Raw genomic sequence first — 15,328 nt, 5'->3', positions numbered from 1 at the left:
ACCACCAAAAACGACCTATTTTGCATTTGTCTTTTATTTTTTCATGAGCGTTCAGTGATGAGGAAATTTCGCTCAATACGCTGAACACCTGAACGCATCACAAGAGATGTAAAGAGAGAGAGAGAGAAGGAAGAAGAGGCGGTGGAGGCAGAGCGAGGAGAAGCATGAAGAATATGCCTGGTATCTAAAGCTGACCGACGGGGAGAGCATCTTGTCTTCCCTCGCTCGTAAGGGGCCGACTGGAAGCGGAGGGAGTTAGGACAGAATGGAGGAGAAGAGGCAGTTTCTTTGTGGGGTGGTGGAAGGTAAGAGCGGCCGACTTCATCACTGACTGTCGGTCGGATCATGTGATTTATTGTTCTTACCTCGGTGAGATGACTTTGAATCGACCACCGCTTGACCTATATTCTAGCCTTGCGTTGTCACTTGGGCTACTGTAGGTGCAGGGGTGCGTGGATTGGTAACCTAATATGAGCACTGCCATGGATGATGTTGAGGTCTTTATGAGATGATGTGTCTGAGATCAGTCATGCTTCAAGTGGGGCTCAAACAGCAGGCGCTGAAAAGTAGGCTATATGGTCTACTAATGTCACTAATGTCTGGTTCAAAGGCTGCAGCCTGTGGGAAAGGAAGAACTCTGAATAGTGGCTGGTGGTAGGCTAATGTAGCTTATCATTTACTCGAGAAAAAAAAAGCAGCTGAAGTGTATACAAATGATTTTGAACGTAATGGGGATAGTTGGATGATATTGACGATGACAATACAGATGGAGAATGCAGGATACATTATGATGACTAATCCCTGCAGGAAATGTTGAAAAAGGAACTGATTACTAAAGAAAATGGGTTGTAATTATACGCTACTTATACCTGTCCCTTTACCCACCCTCTCACCTCACAACAGCCAATATTAAATAAATGAGTCTATAAATAATAAGTAAAATATAAAATAAGTATCTGATTATATGATTCAAAGTAAAGACACCCCCCAAAAAGCAAAATGAACAATAATAAGTATCCACGCATATTTAATACATTTTTGATAATGCCGCCTGCCAGGTTTAAACACTGTATTGTGATGACGATTATTATGGAGATGATTATGTGATACCATGTGATCACAAAGTGACGCAAATATGGCAGATTTATACACTGCTGAAATGAATGGGTAATATGCCTTTCATATAAGGTCTGTTTTATTGCTGCTACTAACTAATATTTCGTCGATTATGATTGAAGTTTGCTTACCTGTTTTCACAGCCCTTTCACGGATGTGTTTTCTTGTTGTTGTTGTGGAGAAATATTGCGGGGATAATCAAAATATGACACATCATCAATCATAGAGCTCTAACACAAACCCTAACTCGCACACATGCCTTATTACTCATTCTTGCAACCCCCTTAAACCTGTGTGTTTCTCAGTCCCCGTGGGCTGACATCCAACAGCGTGAGTAATTGTGTCTGACTTGGTGGGGAGCACTTCGCAGGACACACACACATGCACACAGGTACACATGTCATACACATGCACACCCAAATACAAAATAGTATACACACTTTTTTTTAGTGGACCACATCTATTTCTCACTATGACCCACTTACTTTACCCACATTTGCACACACACACGCACACACACAGACGTACAGACACACACACACACACACACACACGCACGCACGCACACGCGCGCACACACACACACACACACACACACACACACAGATTGCAGACTTATTCAAAAAACACAAAAGGCGGGAGAGGGCCACTGGAGATGCTCCCATTTCTAAAAATAGAAAACGTGGTACAGAGTGTAGCTGGAGATGAATTATGCCTCTGCCAAAGACAGAGGCTTGGATATGACCGAGTGAGCACAGGAAGAGCAGCTGATAACTGTCCACTTTGTAATTTAATGCTGCAGAGCTGGGAACAAAGAAATAGTAGAGAAAACCATATGATATGATATGATATGATACTTATATGTGTTGGAATGGCATGTTGCATATTCAGTGATAACAACACATCTGCTTGTGAATATCAAAAGTTTGGAGAAATAAACATTTGCAGAAAAGGTATAGACTCGTATATCAAATAGCACAGTTTCTGAGCTTCCAAAGTCCCCCTGCTATATGTGCTACTTCAGTTATTTAATGATCAATACAAAATAAATGTGATAAACTGTATCACAAACCATACATCCTATAATGGTCAACACACCAGTCATAAAGGGCAAGTTCCCTGAATGGACTTGGTGTTGTACAATTAATCATGTATATCCGAAGCTGTGCTTTTCTAATGACGTGTATGCTGAGTTCATTTTTATTTTTCCTCTGCAGGTTTCTATGGGAGGCCTTGGTCCATGGACCAGAGGAGAGTTCTCTTCCAATGGTAAGCTTGTTAACTGTTACACACCTGCTGTCCACAAGCTGCCATGTAAGTGAGCACAGGTGTCACATGTGTCTTGTTCGCCTGGTCAGAGGTGAGATGTTTTTGTGCAGTAGTTCCTCTTCACGTGAATAGCGTGAGCTCAGGAGCTCACCTCTATTTCTCCTTCCAGGCCGACCTGAGAGAAATCACTGGTGCAGAAGGGCTCTATATAGCAAACGGCTGGCTCATTCTCATTCCTGGGGGCTCAACCATGGCTGACAGGAGGCAGGGAGGGAGGTGGCAAATACTGCTCCATCTTTTTATAGTGGATGGAGAGAGAGAGAGAGAGAGAGAGAGAGAGAGAGAGAGAGAGAGAGAGAGGGGATCACAGATTGGATATGGATCATTCGGTTCCATACAGTAGATATTGTTTTCAGCCTTTGCTATTGTGGCCTTGGCTGTAGGGATGGCTGTGTTGTTCAAGATTGAATTTCCAGACTTTTTGCGGTCCAGTCACTATTATTCATTGTTTCTTCCAGAATATTATGCTGCAGGCTCAAAAGACTAGCACTACAACTCTATAATAAAAAGTAAGGTATTCGGTCCACCTCGGCAAGACATTTCAGGCAGGTTCACACTGCTGCCTTATAATGAAGCATAAACGAACTTTGGTAACAGCCTTTTTTTTAATTTTCTCTGGAATCAGTACATTTACATCAACATAATGCAAAAATCTATGTGTTATCCTAGCTTATAAAGAGGGAAGATAAGACTGTGTGCAATGGCTCCTTTTATATATCAGCATCTCTTTTCCATGCAAATATCTTTCACACCAGGGAGCTGCTTAGCACAAACACACTCTTTAGCTGGTGGCCACAGAGTCTGTCTGAATACCACTTTCTTTTTGAAAGCACTGTGACGTCAAAAAAGCTCTGGACATAGGCAATTGAAACCAGATAAAAATGTCAGCATTCAAGATAATCAAATGATCTGCACAGTAAGAGACAGTGATCCAATATCAAGGCGGAAGGTTCATGAGAAAATGTCTATTTGAGTCTTCTTGAATAAACAAAACTAAGACAGCTCCTCATCGAAGGTATCACAAAAGCTTAACAGATGCATCAGCTCACAAGGAGACTTGTGCTCTTTCTGCTCCAATCAGCTCGTAGTGATATCCGTCACAGTAGAATACCAAAGCGATAATTTCCAAGTGCAAAGAAAATGAATAAAAAATCACAGTCAACGTGACATCTAGGGCATCGGTTCATTCATGAACATAAGAAGATGACGCACTGATAATTGGACTGCAGTGAATCAATGCACTGCATTTACCTTGTGGTTAGTAGGAATGACACTAATATTGCAAATTGCCGGTGCAACATAAATCCCTGATGGGATCTGTGACACAGTTTTTTAGTAGAAGAGCCAATAGTGGCAGCAGACTGCATCCCCAGAGAGTACTGGTTACTTCTGCTCTCTGCTTTACATTGCTCTTAAATGAATGATCCATATTATTATTGCACACTGTTTCTGTCCCTATTCATGTTGTGATGACTCAACCTACAATCAGTAACCATTAACAAGCCACTATAATGTGTCCTTAAACCTGTGTGGATTAACTAGTGATGTGTGTTGTCCATACATCAACTGGCAAATAACAGTCTTTTTGTATTATCGTCACTGCTTTATTTAAGGGACTATAAGGCTGAATTTGACTTCCGCTACGCTGCCAGTGTGAGCAGCTGAATGTGTGGGCTCATAGTTTATTTATAGATTGTCATTTTCTAGATTCAAGGAGGCAAAATGAATTTGCTGAGTGTTGCATAAGTTAGTCCCCCCCTCCTCCCTTTGAGGGAGGTAGGTGGTAGCTTTGTGGAGGCGACTCTCATACCATCTGTCCAGGATGTGAAGCAGGGAGAGAGTGAGAGCATAGTCCACCCACAGATCATTACAAGGAGGACAAGAGCTGGTCCATGTCCAGGCAGAGAGAAAGAGACGAGAGAGAGAGAGGGCAATATTAATGTGTTTGTGTATATGTGTGATACAGATATTGTTTCACTCCTCGTACTATATGCTTTATTTATCATTTAAGAGGTCATTTCCCGTAACTGAGGCGGCCATGAGGCCTTACACGATCGATACAGTGGATCTATTTTCTTGCTGCTTGTTGTCCAGCCCACCTCCTCCTGTCTCTGTCTCTCTCTCTCCTGGGTTTCTACAGTCAGGACAGAGCTAAAGCTATTGCTTCTAACTGGATGAAATATATTTTTATATATCAGATACATGGAGAATTTAGCAGATTATTAAGTGTCTTTGAGTGACCTCCAAAAAAGCGCTATATAAAACCTATCAATTATTATTATTATTATTATTATTATTATTATTATTATTATTATTATTATTATTATTATTATTATTATTATTATTATTATTATTAAAGCACTGCAAAGGTCATTTGAAGAATATACAGGCTTACTTCAGAGTTATTGCAGCCCAGAAAGTTTTATAGATAGGTGTGTCGGATCATAAACAGCTAATATGAAAGAAACACATTATGATGTTTCAGTGCTCAGACCTAGGGACTTTTACCCGGAATGTTTTCCAGAATATAAAGAATAAAACTGTATCCAAATAAAAATAGCTACAATGTTAAAGCATGTACATATAAGCATTTAAAAATAGTATAAGCATTTAAAAATAGTAAAAAAGCGATAATGACAAAAAGTTGCTTAGAAAAACGATAAAAATAGTTTAAAAATGCTATTAAATGCACATACATTTAAAAAAAGTGCCAGCAAAGAAACAAGTTATAGTTGTAATGGGGAAGGGAAGGATCTGGCATTTTTTCAAGGAAATGTCTTTTCCTCGTGTTGCATATTCGCAGTTACAGCGTTGAAATCCCTTAAAGCTGCACCTCAGTAACATGTTTCCTCCCCATGCCCCCTCTGTCCGTGTCTGTCTGTGACAGGATGCAGCGCTGGGGGTTGAACACCTACCTGTACGGCCCAAAAGACGACCTGAAACACAGGCTGCTGTGGAGGGAAGTCTATTCACCTGAAGAGGAGGGTAAGAAGTTCTTACTAAGAACCTCACATATTTTGCACATTCAATTCTGCTTGCAGGTACTGGTGAAAAAGATACGTGAGGCTACATTAGCTGCTAGTAGCAACGAACATCTGAAACTTCGACTGAACTGACGGCAGCCAAGTTGCATTTTGGGTAATGTAGGCTCCACATTTCATGGAATAAAAGAGACAATGTTGCTGGTTCTGCTGCATTGATGTTGATCCTTTATTTTAAACTGTCCATCATGAGACAATGTTTGACCCCAAAAGACCTGACCCCAACTGCCCTGCACACTGACTGCAGACTCAAGCCTCACTTGTTTCAGATCTGTACCAGAACTGCCCCAGGAGGAGAGGAGAATGTTCACTTTGCCAAATATGAAATTGCATTTTTGACAGTCCTTGTAAATGTTTTTCATAACCCACCCTAAATGCATCAACAGTTTTTATTCCACCCATTATATTACTTTTATAGGACCCTGGAAGACTGGTAATCGAAGGTTGAATAATTTTTTTCAAACTCTGGCCAGTGTCTTATTCTTTAATGGATTGAAGATGTTTCCTCTCCTCCTGCTCCCAGGTCAGTTGCGTACTCTCATAGCAGCCGCCCGCTCCAGAGGCCTGAAGTTTGTTTACGCCGTCTCCCCTGGTCAGGACATCGTCTTCTCCTCTGCCTGTGACCTGACGCTACTCAAACGCAAGCTGAGACAGGTACAGGAAAAAACAACAAGGTAGCACTGAAGGAATGTCACTTGTCATGATTCTAGCCTCTCATACACATCCTCTTTCTCTCTCTCTCTCTCTCTCTCCAGGTGTCAGACCTGGGTTGCCAGGCATTTGCCATTCTGTTTGACGACATCGATCACTCCATGTGTCAGGCGGACAGCGAGGCCTTCTCGTCATTCGCCCATGCTCAGGTCACCGTAACCAATGAGATCTATCGCTTCTTGGGGGAACCTTCAGTCTTCCTGTTCTGCCCTACAGGTAGAACTGCTTCAAATGAATGTCGCTGCATTGTCTGTGGTGTACGGCATCTTTAGGATTCTGCAATGATGAAACATACCCCTTTTTCTGTCTCCCCGTAGAGTACTGTGGTTCTCTGTGTTCTCCCAGTGTCTCTAAGTCTCCCTACTTACAGACCGTTGGAGAGGACCTGATGCCCAACATAACAGTAGTGTGGACTGGTACGACACAAGTACACACACACACACACACACACACACACACGCACACGTCTTCTTTACTCCATTGTGTGATGTCGTGAAAATGTACATTTCAATGTTTTCTGTGTTTTAGCCTCATTAGCGATCTTTTGCTTCAGAATAGCACACACACACTGGCAAAACAGAACTCCAGTCACGAATCCACACACAGCGTTCCAAATAATTAGCTGCACTTCCGCCCACATGCAAATGGAAATACAATAGAAACACACACACAAAGACACACATATTGTACACACATCATCGCCTACCTACTTATTGCTTGTCTTTATTCTTCTGACTCAAAGCTTTTCTTTGATCGCCAGTACAATGACTTGACGTTTTGAGCTACAGCTTTACTGCTTGTTGTTCTACTTTCCTTTGTGTACATGGCACTTCCTCAGTGCATACAGCATATTGTAACCACCAATTATTGTCGCTTGAAAAATGAAAGGTGTTGTGGGGAAATTATTCATGTTTCAAATGGCAAGTTGCAAATTGAGTCTTCTTTGTTGCATTTTTGTATGGTTTTAAGGCTCCGCAACCTTATTTCTGATGGACTTAGGTTTGTCTATTCCTTGTCTGCTTGGGCAAAGTCAACGCCTGCCATCCTGTTAATTAGAAAAAAAAGAAGTGCTTCCAAAGAACAAAAGCAGGGCCACTGACAGCTCTGCGTGCAAAATATGAAACATTCTAGAAAATAAGGTCTGTAACTGTATCAGAACATAACCATGTTACACCTGACTGCCTACCTATTGGGAGAAAACATATTTTGCCTGCAGCAGTCAGTTTATTTAGTCATGCTACAGTAGGCATGAGTACACAGTGGTGTTCAGATGTCAACATCCATCTTCATATTTAGAGTAGCAAAACGTGACCATTTTAAGGTTGTTTCAGTTTTGACCTGATGAAGTTTTGGCCCGGAATAGAGAGACATATATTTTCAAGTGGGGATGCCGTTGTCCTTTGGTGAATGTTCAGATTTTACTCCAAAATGAGTAAGGACAAGCGCTCCACATTTCAAATATTTCAACTGGTCTGGACGAGCCCCTTATTTTATTAAACCTTAAGGCTTCCACTTGTCAACCTTTTCCCTTCACTCTGGGTACCACAGGCAATAAGGTCATCTCCAGGAAGCTGTCAGTGGACTGCCTGGCTGAGGTGGAGGCTGTCCTCCAGCGGCCCCCGCTCATCTGGGACAACCTGCACGCCAACGACTACGACTCCCGACGCCTCTTCCTGGGGCCCTTTAAGGGCCGAGAGCCCCAGCTGAGGAGCCACCTGAGGGGCCTGTTGCTCAACCCCAACTGCGAGTTCGAGGCCAACTACATCCCTCTCCACACGCTAGGAAGCTGGTACACAGCGGGGGAAGAGGAGAGGAAAGGTGAGGGCTGGAGGGAAGGACTGGGCTGGAAGGGGAAAGGATTGATACACAGTTGGAAGGAGCAGGGACGACACAGGGGATGTCCTGTGTTAATAAGCTAATATCACCAGACCAAAGCCGAGTAGCCTACATTCTGTCCCTTTGCTTCCTGGAGAAATGTTTAATAAGCTTCTTGTCTAGTATCAGTATTTTAACCTCCAGGCAAAATATAAGATTCTGATATCAAATACATTAACTTGCAAGAATTAAATCTGTCTATCGTCTTGGATAAAGTTCCTCAATAAGTTAGTCCAACACTAACAATATACAGAGTGAGAATTATTCCCAAATATTGAGACACACATGTCACACATTTCATCAATCTTCATTGATGACTGAAAGTAGATTTATTTTAAGACTTTATAAGGAGATCTGTCAGATATTAGATTAATTTAATCTATCTGTTTGAATCAAACTGCATACGTTGTCGAATATATGAAGTTCACTGTAAGACCTTGTTTTGGAACTCTACGACAGCCATCGCACCACCTTAATTTGATATTTATTGCATTCCATTTACTGTGACAGAAAAATACATGAGAATACTGCCAGAGGAAGAAGGGGGGAAGAAGGGAAGAGCGAAAGAGAGAGAGAGAGAGAACCATCGTGGCATGTGATGTTGTTCTGAAGACGGGGAGAGGTGGTGATGGAGTTATAATTATGTGGCGTAAAGAAGGAAGAAGAGAAGGGGAGAGAGGCAGGGCCTTGTGCAGAGGGGAAATGGGCTTTAAAAAGGGAGGGGTTGAGAAACGAGATGAAGGGCAGACTGAAGCCCTGTGATGTGGCTGGAAATGGAAGAGGAATTTTAATGATATATTAGAGGGAGGGAGACAGGGTTTTGGCAGTGTGTAAAGTAAGTACTGGATTTGGTCTGCCTACGTGAGATGGACGTAGCTTTATGCCTCCACTAAGATAATAATATGAAACAACAGCAGCGGTGTCTGCTGTCTGACATTGGAACAGTTCTAGCTTTGAGTTAGGGTCAGAGGAGAGACTAGACAGTTAATTGTGTTTTCATGTTTAGCAGTTAAGCATTCAGCTGAAATTGATCTTGTTATCATTTTCCAGTTCCCACGGATCATTTCCCCGAATAAATGTATTAAAGGGTGGAGACCCTTCCTGACATTTTTTGAAAAACCTTCCGCACAAGAACAGGAATTAATATAAAATCATATTATGTTCTGGCCCTAGGCACACACACCTACACATGGTACGTGTTATTGCTTGCCTAAATGCTGCTCCAGCTAAGCCTTTTACTGTATCTTGGATGTTTTCTTAATTAGATTTCTAAATTTTGTCTCATGCTAATTACCACCTCTAACTAATATGGCTTTGTAGTTTGTGCACTCTGATTTATGCGTATACATTTTACATGACCTGATGAATTTGAGTAGGTTTAACCATTGGGGGCAGCAAGGGGTAGGGGATTTTTGTTGTAGGGTGGCAGTTAATGTTCTGTTTGTAAATGTTTTTGTTAATTGTGAAATGTAATAATAAGAACTTGTTACCTTCATATACAGTATATTAACATGATGTGGTATGTGCTCTAGATGAGGAGTGTGAATACTGTCCTGATCGAGCTCTGTCTGACGCTCTACATGATTGGATGGAGGAACTCAACCAACCACTACAAGCAGGTAAACAATTTATGATCTGCTGCTGCTGCTGTGTGTACATAGTGTGTGTGTGTGTGTGTTTACATCAGAATGTTCTCAAACACTTCACCCGCTCAGTAACTTTCGTGAGCTTTAAAGGTGGAGTCAGCGATACTGGAGAATGCTTGTGGTCAAAATCACTGAATATCTCCTCACGATCCGCTATCTGTCCGTACTGTGTGTGCCCTGAAAAAAATCCAATGTTAATACACAGCCTAAGCTCTGTAAATGGGCATGTTGCTAGCTACAGAGGGCCCCCTTTGTTTACATACCCGTTTACAGAGCCTAGGCTGTGTATTAACACTAGATATTCCTTTCAGCTGACACAAAGTACGGACCCGTACCCGATCTGGAGGAGATATTCACTGATTGTGACAAAAAAGTTATTTTGATAACAGGCGTTCTATTGACCACATAATTGTTTGATAAAAAGAGAAACAAGAAAAAACCTATAAACTTTTGAATATTTAGGTCGGCAGAGCACACGAGCAGAGCAGCGCTCCTCTGCTTCATCATCTCGCTGCAAAACTCCCGACAGATCCGACGGCGCTCCCACCCTCAGAGGAACCTCTTCTGTGGCCAAACTGCCCGTGTTCCCCCTGGACTCCAGCTCGCCCCCCTCGTCACCCACTAACGCCAAGGGGGAGAGGGAGGCACGAGAGGCGGACAAGAACCAGGACAAGCAGCTCGGTCAACCCAATCAACAAGCTCCAGGATCCAGGCCCGGGGCACTTTTGGGCGGAGGCAGGGGACAAAAGGCCCAGGGTCAGGGGAGGCTGTGCGGAGGGAAGGGCCTGCTCAGTGAGTCCCAGGTGCGGCTGCTGGTCGGTCTTCATTATCTGCCCCACGAGCATGGCCCCTCTGCCCAGAAGCTGCTGCAGGACCTCACCTGGCTCAAAGGCAACTGCCAGCTGGTGAGCTCCAACAGCAAGAAGGCACCGCCTCAGAAGGTCAGTGTGTTTTTTTTTGTGTGTTTTTATTGTTATTTTTTTAAATCTTTTTTGTGAAATTGTTGTTGATGAATGCGATCAGCGAGAAGTACATGATCCTTTGCTTTTTGACTTGTGTGGATGTGTGTGTGTGTGTTTGTGTGTGTGTGTGTGTGTGTGTGTGTGTGTGTGTGTGTGTTTGTGTGTCTCCTCAGACTGATGAGTGGCGGGGCCGGGCCTCCAGGTTCCTGTCCCTGTGTGAAGACATAGCCCAGCTCCACTGCAGCGTGGTGGGTGGCGCCAACAGGGCTGTGCTCTATGACCTCTACCCTTATGTGTGGGACCTGAGGAACATGGCGCTGGTGGCTAAAGCGTTCATATGCTGGCTGGGTGAGCACTAAGAGGCAAACAGACTAACATTATGTGTTGTTATGATATTTAAACCTTATTTTACTAGTGTATACTGGTGCTGTTACTATTGTCTTACTATTGTCAATTATCATTGGGATGTACCCCACCCATCGGGCTGTCTCTCAGATGGACGAGTGTTGAGTGACAGCTCCACCCTGGACACCTGGAGGAGTTGCTTGCACTGTGAGTAGGCATGACCTTTAATTAACCCTCTGTCTCCCCTATCTATGTCTGAAAGTACTCGCTACAAGTAGATCCTTATTATCTAACGTAAATTCAGTCTGGAAATGTTCGGCTATTAACCCAACAGCCAATCATTCTTTCTCAGCAGCACTAGCCTAGAGGAGCTCAGCAGATAAGGGCGCAGTGAAGACAGTGAAGTCACCGGTTAGGCTTCAAATATTCATGGCGCTAGCGTTCAAGCTAAAAAAAGAAGTTCATTTCAGCCAACATCTCTGGAGGAGATGTAGTGACACTGATATTTTATGCTGGCATGAATATTTAAAGCCGATTTAACTGTGCATTCGTTTCCCATGTGCGCTGATAACGTTCCCTGACGTTTCATTGGCCCTAACCACGTGATGTCACCAGACTGATATTTGGTCGTTGTCTGTGGTAGGGTGCGGGAAGTCCACAGGGGCGGACCTGCTGGGAGGAGAGTCAGAGCCATGGGCGTTTAAAGGTGGAGTGTCTGGGGAAGTGCAGGTAGGGTCAATGTCATTATCCATGGATTTGGTATATTACTTCTCCCTTTTTATTGTTTTTATGTGCATACTTTCTTACATTTAAAATCTAAATTAGAACCTTTCATAACATGCCTAACATGTGTTTGTGCTTGCTTGTGTGTGTGTGTGGTGTTTAGATGCTCCTCCCAATAGGCAGCAGCAGTGAACTCTTCACTCATCCCCCTCCTCTCTTCCCTACCTCTCGGCTCTATAACATCAGGCCCTACCACAACAAGGACAAGGTAGAACTAATATGTGTTAGTTTTTGAATACATCAGCCATAGATAATTCATGGAGCATTATGGAAGGCATAGAAGTGCATTTAGGATAAGGGCAGTCAGAGAATATTAGTGTAGGTGTTTACATTTCTATTGCACACAATAACTGGATCAACTGCTTAGCTGCCTTGGAAACAACACTATTTAAGTCTTGAGGAAGGAGCAATACTCGGAAGCGTGCCGAGTAGGAAGACTTTTAGATCAGGAAGACACTCTGACTTAGTGATGGAAAGTCATAGAAGATTTATGGGATGTTCACTCTGTGCAGAAATGCTGCATAACAGTAAACCATTTTTCTTAAAGGACCCTGATTGTTCAGTCACCTGTAGGATTATAGTTAAAGACGTACACACTGGGGTGGGGAAAAATATTGCCTAAAAGTAATCATTGTCTACAAATAATTTTTTCTTTTTGTGTTTGGAGATGGAGTTGTATCGGATGGTTCGCCAGCTCCACCTGAGGAATCAAGGTGGCCAAGAGTCCAGTATTGCTCACCCAGATATCGTCGGAGACAGGTGTGTGTTTGAGATAGGGAAGAGGGAAAGAAAGAAAGAAAGAAAGAAAGAAAGAAAGAAAGAAAGAAAGAAAGAAAGAAAGAAAGAAAGAAAGAAACAAACAAACAAACAAACAAACAAACAAACAAACAAACAGATGTGTGTGACGTGATGAAGTGATCTCCTTCTTTGCCAAAACGTGTCTTTTTTAAATCCACAGATGTCTTGGACCGTGCCTGGCGTTGTGCCCCGAGTACTGCTTTATCCTGGAGGATGAGCTGGGTGTGTGTGGCTGTGTGATGGGCATCTTGGATGTTCGCTCCTTTGCCAAGCGGTGCCAAGCCACCTGGCTGCCTGCCATGAGGGACAAGTACCCACCCAAGGGGGGCAACACACACGCCAACACACAGGTGAATATGTGGACTAGAAGAAGACTAATTTTAAAGAATTTTAAACCACCACAACTATTCTGACAATAACTATTCACAATTGTGTTGCCAGGTTTATGTAGTGCAGCAATGATGCAGATGTAAAAAACAAGAATAAATGGTTTTATTAGCATCTGTCATGACCACTGAAATGATTCCTCCTCCTGTTTGATACGACAAATTGATTGATTTTAGATAGGTACAATCATGTTAACATATGGGACACTTACATTAGAGTAACTTTGTACAGAATGGGAGGAGACATGCTTGACTAAAGTGTTGCCGTTGACTGTCATTACAAACAGCAGCCGGCCCGGTAGTGAGCAACAGGGACAGTCAGCCCCTTGACATTTGTGGAGAATCTACCCACACAGTGTGTCATCATGGTGCACACTGACAGCCTTACTCTGTGTGTGACGTGGCATTCACACTACAGCCACAGGTGCACTAGAAACAGTTTTCCAGTTGGAGGATTTAATCACATGAGCTATTATACATTTTTTTATCACGCCTATCTAAAATATATGTTTTGATGACCTGGAAGCCCGGAGGACAAAAACCTCCCGCTGGCAAGTTCCATTCCAGGAAAAACTGCTTACAATCTTCTCAGACAGGAGGCACATTAGACTAATCACACAGGTCTATCACTACGAAATAAAAGCTGCAGGTACAGCAGAGACTCTGTTGATGTTGCAGGGCCTCGAATGTTTGCTTTGTATAATTGTGGTAAAATTTGAATTTGTGTTATTAGCTTGCAAGTACCCTGGCCATATATGATTCTTATAAGGTACATCATTCAAATGGCTCATTAGTAGCATCTAGTGGCAGCTGATGGTAACTGCAACAGCATCATCAGCAACACATTGTTATAATGTCTTTGTGTCTCTGCTTTCCTCTGCGTAGGACTTGGTAACGTTGATGGAGGAGGACCAGGGGGAGTACCCAGACTCTCTGGTCTATCATTTCCCGTCCCAGCTGAGACTAGACGCCCTGCCTGAGCTGGTGGACATCAGTGTGAGCCGCACCCTCCTCACCGCCCTACTCACTGCACTGAAGGCTAACGGTAAGGACAGGAAGGACGGGATATGCTCAATGGCTCAAGGCTCTGCAGCAGAGAGGAAAACTATGCAAAAATATGCAGTTACCTCGGACTAACTCTGGTTCCAAATGGTTCATTGTTTTAGTTTTTTATGACTTGCAATTTTTATGTTTCTAGTATTCGATCATTCTCTCAACATATAGAGAAACACGTCTGTAAGCAAAAACTGCCTGTCCCTCCCATTCCCCAACCCGTAACGTAAGGGGTTCACCCTACATTTAGGGTGGTCTTGTTCTTGAACCTACCTAGACAAGACAAAAAACAATGCAAAACATGAGAGATAAACAAAACAAACAAAAAAAACAAGCATATTAACAACATTGGACAACCACTTAATCTTAACATCTTCACACTGGCACATATAGTACAGTGTCAAGGTACATGCCCCTGGTTCATTTGTTTTTTTATATACACCTCTGCCTAATGTGTAAAAGTAATCACTTGTACGGCTTTGTATGCATTTGGAAGGCAAGCAAATGAACTGCAGTAGTGAACTATTTAGAGAAAAAGGGACACATTTTATGATCAGTTATCTTTTGTGTGTGTGCAGGTTCCCAGGGTGTGTTCTGTGAGGTGCAGCCCACAGATCGTCACAGGATGGAGTTCTTGACCAAACTGGGCTTCCTGGAGATCCTCAGAGGAGAAGCCAGGAGCAGAGAGGGGGTGGTGCTGGGGAGGCTGCTCTGAACACACACACACACACACACACACACACACACACACACACACACACACACACACACACACACACACACACACATACACACTGATATACACATACACACCAACAGAAACATGTAGACCCCTGCACCCATACAATACTAATACACACAGAAGGATGTTACAAACATAGTACGGCGTAGAGGCGGCAAAGCGTTGGGGAAAAAATCTGTAATTTTCTCTGTCAAGAGAGAAAAACCTATTTTAATCAACAATCCTAGATTCCTTTGAGTCTGCATGACAGTAATCGGATGAAGCCAGAGATGTGTGAAGGGTTTACAAAATATAAAATCGGAGCTACGGATTACAAGATTATGTCAAAGTTACAAGGAAGTCAACGACAGAATAGTTTGAGACGGGAGCAGAGCAGCAGATTGCAACAGCTACAGCGTTCTTCTCAGTTGCACATGTCTCACTTACACATGTGTCTTTTTTATATATGGAAACAGCTTTATTAGTTTAAGCATTTTATTAGTTTTTAATATTAAAGGAAGGCCTTTAATTTGGGGTAATTACAGGCCAGGACTGTTTACAC

At 42.8% G+C, this 15,328-nt stretch overlaps 1 protein-coding gene across 1 annotated transcript; it reads left to right on the top strand.

The window, feature by feature from the left end:
* Nucleotides 1-265: 265 nt before the first annotated feature.
* On the top strand, nucleotides 266-14,760 carry LOC307269556 (protein O-GlcNAcase; the record flags this gene model as incomplete). Its single annotated transcript, XM_080052536.1, has 17 exons — nucleotides 266-305; nucleotides 2,334-2,385; nucleotides 5,333-5,430; nucleotides 6,010-6,140; nucleotides 6,242-6,413; nucleotides 6,515-6,613; nucleotides 7,746-8,015; nucleotides 9,605-9,691; nucleotides 10,181-10,659; nucleotides 10,854-11,028; nucleotides 11,176-11,232; nucleotides 11,669-11,754; nucleotides 11,912-12,016; nucleotides 12,476-12,567; nucleotides 12,767-12,956; nucleotides 13,878-14,037; nucleotides 14,624-14,760. 17 exons carry the CDS (start codon nucleotides 266-268, stop codon nucleotides 14,758-14,760), a joined length of 2,430 nt encoding a protein of 809 aa, XP_079908662.1.
* Between the last annotated feature and the right edge of the window lie 568 nt (nucleotides 14,761-15,328).

The sequence above is a fragment of the Ammodytes marinus genome (assembly GCF_949987685.1).
Source record: "Ammodytes marinus genome assembly, chromosome: 23".
NCBI classification, from domain to species: domain Eukaryota; kingdom Metazoa; phylum Chordata; class Actinopteri; order Uranoscopiformes; family Ammodytidae; genus Ammodytes; species Ammodytes marinus.
This window is presented reverse-complemented; position numbering and strand designations above follow the sequence as displayed.